This window comes from Triticum aestivum, chromosome 5D, assembly GCF_018294505.1.
Source record: "Triticum aestivum cultivar Chinese Spring chromosome 5D, IWGSC CS RefSeq v2.1, whole genome shotgun sequence".
NCBI lineage: Eukaryota > Viridiplantae > Streptophyta > Magnoliopsida > Poales > Poaceae > Triticum > Triticum aestivum.
In genome coordinates, this window is record NC_057808.1 from 529,527,222 (window position 1) to 529,537,221 (window position 10,000).

Here is a 10,000-nt window from a genome sequence, read left to right on the forward strand (position 1 = left end):
GTCTACGGGAGGTGGACGTGGATATGCTTGGCAGAGTGATGGCTCTGCTGAAAGGCCTTTCCTCGGTCCGGCAGGTGGTTTTGTCGAGGGGGCGACTGGCGCGAATAACCGACATAGAGGTGGATACCGTGGCTTTCGTGGTGGCCGCGGTGGTGGACGTGGTCGGGCCCGCAAGCCGCCTCCGGTGACGGCCGTGGTTGACCAGCAGGTTTCGGACATGGCGGTGGATCCCGTGCGGTCGACTGAGTTGGCTAGCCAGGCTTTGGAAGTTGTGACGGCTCTGGCCAACGTGGATGTTCCTGCAACTGGAGCCACTGTGGAGGCTAGAGACAGGGATGAGTCTGAGAGGGCGTCCAAATGGGCGCGTAAGAAAGAAAAGATGCTTTGTTATCGATGTGGTGAGAAGGGCCACTTTATTGCTGAGTGCATGGCGGAACTCTGTAACTCCTGTGGTAAGATGGCTCATATCACGGGGGAATGCCCAGCTGTGCGTGATCAGGCTCCTGCTCTCATGATGTACGGAGTGTACTGTGCTGAGCTGACTTTCTTTGAGTCTCCGGTGGCGAGGGAGAATCTAGCTGAGACTCAGAGCTTGACGACGGGGCTTGTGAAAGCAACCCGCGAGTTGGTGTCTGAGGATCAAATAGTGCAGAGACTTCAGCAATTGGTTCCAGGTGATTTTCAGTGGGAGCTCATCCCGATTGAGGACAATGTGTTTAGGGTTGAGTTCCGACGGTGGACGACTTGCAGAGGTTGTTGAGTTTTGGGTTGTGCAAGGTGCCGGGTACTCAGTGCGTCCTGGAGTTTCACGAGTGGAGGAAGGTAGAGCCTAAGGGCAAACCGCTCACTTAGGTGTGGTTGCGGTTTTCAGGGGGCCCATCTGAGGCCTTGACAGATGCTCGAGTCGTGGCGAGTTTGGGTATGATGGTTGGTAAGACTGAGGATGTGGATATGGCTTTTACTCGCTCTCATGGGGTGGCCCGTCTTTTAGTGGGTGTTTTGGACATCGACTTCGTCCCTGACATGGTTAACTGGTTTTACCGGGGAGAGGTGTTTCCGCTTCAGATTGAGTTCGAGGACTCCACGCTGTTTGCCGATGTGGTTTCCGGGGATGCTATGGATATGCACGAGGGGGATGATGGTGCCGGGGCTCCTGGGGACCCGCATAATGAGGCGGGACAAGAGAGGGCTAATGGATCGAGTCCTGATGCTCAGTTGCCCGGTGATGGTTCTGGAGTAGAATCTCCCTCAGCCCCGGCGGTACCTATGAACACATTGCGGTTTGGATCTTTCGAGCCAGCCTCGGCTCCTCCCCGCCTATGGAGTGACAGGGTGGAGTCTGAGGATAGTTGTGAGTGTCTGCTTCCGCCGTTGGAGTTTGGTGATGTGGCTAGCTCTTTGGAGGGTGGTTTGGTGGGGCCGCTCTCGGTGACGGCCGTGGGAGAGGTTAGGGAGGTGGAGCCTCAAGTAGGCCAGCTCTCTCCTTCTTCTTCAGTGGAGGTTCGGTATGGGGAAGGGACCTTGGGGCGGGAGGCCTCGACTTTTCCTTCTTCTAGTCTGGTGCCGGCGACAACGGTGACGCAGGCAATGGTAGACTGTGGGGGGGGCACGGGTCAGGAGGACCTGGCCGTATCCCCTGTGGTGACGTCGATCTTGGTGGGGTCGGCCAGCGCTGGGGAAGGGAGCCCGAGGCAGGCGGCCTCGGCTCATGCGTCCCCGGCCGTGGCTGAGACTCCCGAGCCAGCAGCGTTGGGGGGAGGGGGGCTGGGGCAGGTGGCCCTGGCTACCCCTTCTTTGCCGGTGGTCAGGAGGACTGCCACCCCTGCGTCGGCTGGGGGGGAGGGAGGAGGGCACGGGCAGGCGGCCCCCGCCTACTCTTCCCGTCCGTCCCTGTGGATGCGGTGCTTGGGAACCCGCAGCTTCCTCCTCCGGTATCCTCGGTGGATCCTCTGAGGGATTCAGCACGAGGTTTTACCAGGGAGGAGGTCGTTGCTTTTGGCGGGATCCCAGACCCCGTCTCGACGGGTAGACGGTTCAGCGCTCGCGTCCACGAGCTTCCGGAGGTGGATGATATGCAGCAGCGGTGCGCTATGAGGGCCACCAAGCTTCAGGATGCTGCAAATGCTTCTGGTATGTCCGTCAACATATCTAACTCTTTATTGCATTTTTCTCATGAAGAGATTATTAATAATGCAAACCAATTAGGAGTTTCACTCAGAGTTACAGATAGTGAGATTTCTACTTCGGTGAACGACTTGTTAGATTTGGAGGCGGAGCGTGCCTTAGAAACTATTCGTAATATTGCAGCGGTTAAACCCATGAATGACAATGAGATTGATGCTTTAGGGGTTAGAGTGCTCAATAATCTGTGTGTCGACTTAGCACCATCCAATCATGAGTCTGAGGACGAAGATATGCCCATAGAGAATGCAGTTGTTGTTCCGCTGAATCCGGTTATGAGGACCCGGAGCTTGGACCTAGTAGACCCAAGCGTAAGTGGAAGCGGAAAATTTACCCCGACTCTGCAGTTCGTCGGAGTGCTAGAATTCGGACTTCTAAATTTTTTTATGATGAGTGATGAAAGGAATCTTTTGGAATAGCAGAGGTCTGAGAGACTTGGCTAAAAGAAGGTTCCTTGCAGAGGCATCTCTGGAGCATCGCTTAGATTTTATTGCGCTATCGGAAACTGGTAGAGACAATTTTGCGCCACAGTTTCTTTCCTCTCTCGTGGGTGGTGTTGACTTTGATTGGCATTGCCTCCCTCCGCGTGGAAGATCGGGTGGTATCTTGCTGGGAGTGCGATGTGATTCGCTTGAAGTCCGGAGTGTAGTCATGGGTGACTTTGCGGTTAAGTTTCGAGTCAGGTCTAAGGTTGACGCTTTCAACTGGGCGCTGGTGGCGGTTTATGGTGCCGCACAGCCCGAGCTTAAACCGAATTTTTTGGCGGATCTTGTTCGGATTTGTGGGTCTGAACAGCTTCCACTCTTAGTTGGGGGAGATTTCAACATCATTAGGAGGAGAGAGGAGAAGAATAATGATAACTTTGACGGCAGGTGGTCGTTCATGTTCAATACTATTATTGAAAGCTTGGATCTGAGGGAGATAGAGCTTTCTGTTAGCAAGTTTACCTGGGCTAACTCACTACCCAACCCGACATACGAAAAGCTTGATCGCGTGCTTGCGAGTGTTGAGTGGGAACAGAAGTTCCCGCTAGTGACGGTTCAGGCTCTTTCTAGGGGTTTCTCCGATCACACTCCACTGTTCGTTGACTCAGGGGAGCTGAACCACGTGGGAAACAAAAACACCTTTTCTTTCGAGATGGCCTGGTTCGAACGCGAAGGGTTCCTAGACCTGATCGCTAGGGAATGGACGAAAGGTGTAGGCGGTAGGACTGCGGTCGAGCGTTGGCAAAATAAGATCAGGAGTTTGAGAAGCTTTTTACGGGGTTGGGCTAAGCATCTTAGTGGGGTATATAAGATTGAGAAGGAAAGGCTCCTCTCTCTTATACAGAATCTGGACGTTAAGGCCGAATCCACGATCCTGATGCCTGCTGAGCTCCAGGTTAAAACTGAAGCGGAGAAGAGGTTGAAAGAACTTCTCCGCGAAGAAGAGTTGAAGTGGGCTTTGCGGGCTAAGGTTCGCAAAGTGGTCCAAGGGGACGCGAATACTCAATTCTTCCATCTGATTGCTAATGGTAAGCACAGAAAGAAGAGAATATTCCAACTTGAACAAGATGAGGGCACTATTTTAGGACAGGATAACCTAAAGACGTATATAACCGAGTATTATAGGCAGTTATTTGGACCTCCGGAGGATAATTGTGTCTCTCTTGATGAGTCCAGAACTGAGGATGTGCCTCAACTTTCGGCTGCTGAAAATGATATTCTGGTTGCCCCATTTTCGGAGAAGGAGGTGTTTGATGCCATAGCACAGTTGAAAAATAATAAAGCTCCCGGACCGGATGGATTTCCGGTGGAGTTCTACAAGAAGTGCTGTCATATTATTAAGGGGGACTTGTTACCTATGTTTCATGATCTATTCTCTGGACAGCTTCAATTATTTCACTTGAATTTTGGAACTATCACACTGCTTCCTAAGAAGACGGATGCTGTGAGAATTGAGCAGTTCAGGCCGATCTGCCTTCTCAATGTTAGTTTTAAAATATTCACCAAGGTCGGGACTAATAGGCTCACACAGATTGCGCATTCTGTGGTGCAGCACTCCCAAACTGCTTTCATGCCGGACAGAAACATCCTTGAAGGGGTGGTCGGCCTTCATGAAACGCTCCATGAAATCCATTCCAAGAAGCTAGATGGCGTCATTTTTAAGGTGGATTTCGAGAAAGCGTACGATAAGGTTAAATGGCCATTTCTCCAACAGGCATTGCGTATGAAAGGTTTTGATGAAGCCTGGCGACGCCAGGTTGAATCATTTACGCAAAAAGGGAGTGTGGGAATTAAAGTGAATGACGATATTGGTCATTACTTCCAGACACATAAAGGCCTAAGACAAGGAGATCCGATGTCCCCTATCTTGTTTAACATTGTGGTTGATATGTTAGCCATCTTGATAGGGAGGGCTAAGGAGAATGGTCAAGTGGGTGGTTTGGTACCTCATCTGGTTGATGGAGGTGTATCCATCCTTCAGTACGCTGATGATACAATCATCTTTATGGAGCATGACCTGACCAAGGCGAGAAATATGAAGCTGGTGTTATGCCTTTTCGAACAATTGACCGGGTTAAAGATTAACTTTCATAAGAGCGAGCTGTTTTGCTTTGGTAGAGCCAAAGACGAACAGGAGGCTTATAGGCAATTGTTTGGGTGCGACTTGGGGGAGTTACCTTTCTCTTACCTAGGTATTCCAATCCACCATAGAAAGCTGACCAATAGAGAATGGAAGTGCATCGAAGACCGGTTCGAGAAGAAACTGAGTTGCTGGAAGGGCAAGCTCATGTCATATGGAGGCCGATTAATTCTGATTAATTCGGTGCTCACGAGTATGCCTATGTTTCTCTTATCGTTCTTTCAAGTCCCAGTTGGTGTTAGGAAAAGACTGGACTTTTATCGATCGCGTTTCTTTTGGCAGGGTGATGATCTAAAAAGAAAATACAGACTTGCAAAATGGGATATCATCTGTAGACCGAAAGACCAAGGGGGTCTTGGTATTGAGAATCTCGAAGTTAAGAACAGATGCCTTCTTAGCAAGTGGCTGTGGAAGCTTTCTTTTGAGACTGAGGCCATGTGGGCCCAAATCCTTCGCAGCAAGTACCTTCAGACAAAGTCCTTGTCCCAGGTCACAGTCAGGCCGACTGACTCGCCTTTCTGGAAAGGCCTGATGAAAGTCAAACAATCTCTACTTAATAGGACAAAGGTTGTTATTGGCAACGGTGCCAGTACACGCTTCTGGGAGGATACTTGGCTCGGCGACACACCCTGGCCATTCAATATCCGTCTTTGTATCGCATTGTTCAACGACGGGAGGTGGTCGTTGCTACGGTGTTTCAATCCATCCCCCTTAATATTCAGTTCAGACGGTCGTTAGTGGGCAATCGTTGGGAGGCTTGGCTCCGTCTTGTTCGGAGACTAATGGATGTCCATCTTACCCAACAACCCGATGAATTACGCTGGAAGCTGACTAGGTCTGGAGTATTCACGGTTAAATCAATGTATATTGATGTAATTAATTCGAGCTCCATTCCTACCTCCAAACATGTTTGGGCTGTCAAAGTTCCTTTGAAAATAAAAGTGTTTATGTGGTTTGTCCATAAACAGGTTATTTTAACCAAGGATAACTTGATTAAGCGTAATTGGACAGGACCTACGAGGTGTAGCTTCTGTGATCGGGATGAGACGATTAAGCATCTCTTTTTTGATTGCCCTTTTGCCAGAGTACTTTGGCGGACGGTTCACATTGCTTTTAATATTATTCCACCGAATTCCGTCACCACATTATTTGGGACATGGCTAACTGGGATTGAGCCTGAATTAGCTAGCATATTCGTGTTGGAGTTTGCGCTCTATTGTGGACTATCTGGACTTGCAGAAATGATTTGGTTTTTAACAGAACATCATGTATTCACTTTTTGCAGGTTATTTTCCGAGCCACGGCTATGATCCGTTCATGGTCGCTACTCACTCCGACGGAGGCCAGGGAGCATTTGGTTACTGGATCTATCCGCTGGGAGATGGTAGCTCGGGATATATTCAACCGGTTTGGATGGCGGTCATGTAATAGGATAGGCAATTAGTTTACCTATCTATCTTTAGCCAGCCGGTTGTGGCATTTTATCTTAGCTAGTCTGTGTGTCTAGCCTCTTTAGCTCTGTGTGAGCTGTCCTCTGATTATTTTTTCAGTTGGAGATTTTGAAACCTGGTAAGACCTTTTATTTTGTTAATAATATGGCCGTATGCATCACTCTTGATGCAGAGGCCGGGGAGAACCCCCTTTTCGAAAAAAAAGCAACATCTCCAGCCGCCGCAGCTTCTCGCTGGTGGCTGCATCCTTACCGTACCTCTGTACCAGCCCTGAGAACACTCTGCTGGTGACTTCGCCGGTCACGGCGTTGGCCACAGAGTTAACTGCATATCCTGCCATGGCTCGAGGAGTTAGTGTATAGATCTTCTCACCGTTGGAGGTCAAACATGCCGTCGTGCGACTTGCTGCCAGGCAAAGATTTTGAAGTGACTTAACGTAATGGTAATGGAGGAAGATGAGACAAGGCATCAGGAACAAGAATGCCCATGCCCATCCTTATCGTATGTAGGGAATGTCATTAATTAGATGGTACAAACAAAGTAGGCCCACATAGTGATACAAACTAAGCTCACAGCTCCAAAGGCGCGACAAGGAGATCCGATGTCCCCTATCCTGTTTAACATTGTGGTTGATATGTTAGCCATTTTGATAGAAAGAGCTAAGGAGAATGGTCAAGTAGGTGGCTTGGTACCTCATCTTGTTGATGGAGGTGTATCCATCCTTCAGTACGCTGATGATATAATCATCTTTATGGAGCATGACTTGGCCAAGCCGAGAAATATGAAGCTGGTGTTATGCCTTTTAGAACAATTGACCGAGTTAAAGATTAACTTTCATAAGAGCGAGTTGTTCTGCTTTGGTAGAGCCAAAGACGAACAGAAGGCTTATAGGCAATTGTTTGGGTGCGACTTGGGGATTTACCTTTCTCTTACCTAGATATTCCAATCCACCATCGAAAGCTGACTAACAGAGAATGGAAGTGCATCAAAGACCGGTTTGAGAAGAAACTGAGTTGCTGGAAGGGCAAGCTCATGTCATACGGAGGCCGATTAATTCTGATAAATTCGGTGCTCACGAGTATGCCTATGTTTCTCTTATCGTTCTTTCAAGTCCCAGTTGGTGTTAGGAAAAGACTGGACTTTTATCGATCGCGTTTCTTTTGGCAGGGTGATGATCTAAAAAGAAAATACAGACTTGCAAAATGGGATATCATCTGTAGACCGAAAGACCAAGGGGGTCTTGGTATTGAAAATCTTGAAGTTAAGAACAGATGCCTTCTTAGTAAGTGGCTGTGGAAGCTCTCATATGAGACTGATGCCATGTGGGCCCAAATCCTTCGCAGCAAGTACCTGCAGACAAAATCCTTGTCCCAGGTCACAGTCAGGCCGACTAACTCGCCTTTCTGGAAAGGACTGATGAAAGTCAAACAATCTTTGTTTAATAGGACAAAGGTTGTTATTGGCAACGGCGCTAGTACACGCTTCTGGGAGGATACTTGGCTCGGCGAGACACCCTTGGCCATTCAATATCCGTCTTTATATCGCATTGTTCAACGACGTGAGGTGTTCGTTGCAACGGTATTTCAATCTATCCCCCTTAATATTCAGTTTAGACGGTCGTTAGTGGGCAATCGTTGGGAAGAATGGCTCCTTCTAGTTCGGAGACTGATGGACGTACAGCTTTCTCAACAACCCGATGAATTACGCTGGAAACTGACTAGGTATGGAGTTTTCACAGTTAAATCAATGTATATTGATGTTATTAATTCGAGCTCCATACCTACCTCCAAGCATGTTTGGGCTGTCAAAGTTCTTTTGAAAATAAAAGTGTTTATGTGGTTTGTCCATAAACAAGTTATTTTAACCAAGGATAACTTGATAAAGCGTAATTGGACAGGACCTACGAGGTGTAGTTTCTGTGATCGGGATGAGACGATCAAACATCTCTTTCTTGATTGCCCGTTTGCCAGAGTCCTTTGGCGGACGGTTCACATTGCTTTTAATATTACTCCACCAGATTCTGTCACCACGTTATTTGGGACATGGCTTAATGGGATTGAGCCTGACTTAGCGAGACATATTCGTGTTGGAGTTTGCGCTTTGTTGTGGACTATCTGGACTTGCAGAAATGATTTGGTTTTTAACAGAACATCACGTATTCACTTTTTGCAGGTTATTTTCCAAGCCACGGCCGTGATCCGTTCATGGTCGCTACTCACTCCGATGGAGGCCAGGGAGCATTTGGTTACTGGATCTATCTGCTGGGAGATGGTAGCTCGGGATATCTTCAACCGGTTTGGATGGCGGTCATGTAATAGGATAGGCAATTAGTTTACCTATCTATCTTTAGCCAGCCGGTTGTGGTGTCTTATCTTGGCTAGTTTGTGTATCTAGCCTTTTTGGCTCTGTGTGAGCTTTCTTTTTAGTTATTTTCAGTCGGAGATTTTGGAACCTTGTTGGAACCTTTTTTTTTGGTTAATAAGATGGCCGTATGCATCACTCTGATGCAGAGGCCGGGGCGACCCCTTTTTTCGAAGAAAAAAAAGCTCCAAAGGCGCGACAACATAAAGCAAGCCCCACCTCGGAAGCCATTTACAAAAATAAAATAAAATCGGAAGCCAAGGAAATTAAGTGCTTCCCATCTTCAGACGGCGGGGGAGGGTGGAGCTTCTTATATGGACAATCATTCTACATTTACGACGCGTTTGGTTCGTTACATTTTCAGTGTCTCCCGAATACAGTGGCTCACGATTACGTTACCTGCGTTTGTTTCGGCCGCGTCGGTTTCAGCTCCCGTGTAATCGCAAACCATCCTTCACAAAACTGAAAACACCCGAGACAGCTTGGTATCGAAAAACACCGCTCGTCCCAACCGTTTTCTTCACCAGGGGAGGAGAACCAAGCAGCAGCGCCGGCGTCTCCCTCGTCGTGAGCAGTACCATCGCCGCCAATCTCCATTCGCCTCCGCCGCCGGTCTCCGTTTGCCTCCGCCGCCGTGGGCAGCGTCACCGATCTCTCGTCGTCGTCGCCGCCGCCGCCGCAGCCGTGGGCAGCGCCACCGATCTCGCTTCGCCGCCGTGAGCAGTAGCGTTCTTTTGATCGGCCGGTGATCTCATTTTCCTTCACGAGCCATTCCTAGCAGCCGGCCGTCGTCCAGTCCTGCGGCATCTTCTACAAGGCTGGCAACGGTACTCCACCTCCACGGCTTCCTATTCCCTTGCGTGAACCAAACACTTCACATATTCACTCACCCCTAATCTAATACAGTGTATTCACATTACAACAGTGAATACATTACCTGAGCTCCAACCAAACGCATCGTTAGTTCGCCAAATGCGGAACAGGGGGATCAAGTAATGGAATTAATGGAGGGAGGTTGATGGGATGCTTGAAGAAGTGCCACTTTGAATGGGCACATTCGGCAGGGCTGGCAAGATGGCGGAGGAAAGGGTGTTGATGACTATCGGCTATCACAACGGGCAGCCATCATGTGGAAGGAACAACAAAGATGACAACAAAACTCGATTGCTATGGCTGTGTGGAAGCCCAACTTGTTGCAACAAGTGCGGTGCTCACCTGCTTAGTCATACTTGTGACAACAAAACTGAATCACAAATGTCATTAACTATGAAAACATTACTACAACTTTGTGCACCTAAGAAAAGAACACCCTTTGAACTAAGCATTTGCGTAGTAATACTCATACCATATATCCATCTATTGGCGACAAAGTAGGCATTGAT

The 10,000-nt window shown here is 48.6% G+C and overlaps 1 protein-coding gene across 1 annotated transcript; it reads left to right on the forward strand.

Moving 5' to 3' along the window:
- Positions 1-217: 217 nt before the first annotated feature.
- Positions 218-9,338, forward strand: LOC123121114 (uncharacterized). The gene is made up of 11 exons (XM_044541046.1): positions 218-752; positions 872-1,931; positions 1,979-2,138; positions 2,334-2,469; positions 2,819-3,912; positions 4,051-4,356; positions 4,574-4,596; positions 5,142-5,301; positions 6,092-6,205; positions 6,357-6,375; positions 8,983-9,338. Exons 1-11 carry the CDS (start codon positions 218-220, stop codon positions 9,336-9,338), a joined length of 3,963 nt encoding a protein of 1,320 aa, XP_044396981.1.
- Positions 9,339-10,000: the final 662 nt, after the last annotated feature.

Bases quoted from the DNA above. Each gene is read 5' to 3' on its own strand.
- LOC123121114 (XM_044541046.1), top strand. From the start codon at position 218: ATGGCGGTGGATCCCGTGCGGTCGACTGAGTTGGCTAGCCAGGCTTTG. The intron at 2,139-2,333 runs GTCAACATATCT...AATGACAATGAG, and splicing joins CAAATGCTTCTGGTATGTCC to ATTGATGCTTTAGGGGTTAG. The intron at 5,302-6,091 runs GTCAGGCCGACT...CACTTTTTGCAG, and splicing joins AGTCCTTGTCCCAGGTCACA to GTTATTTTCCGAGCCACGGC.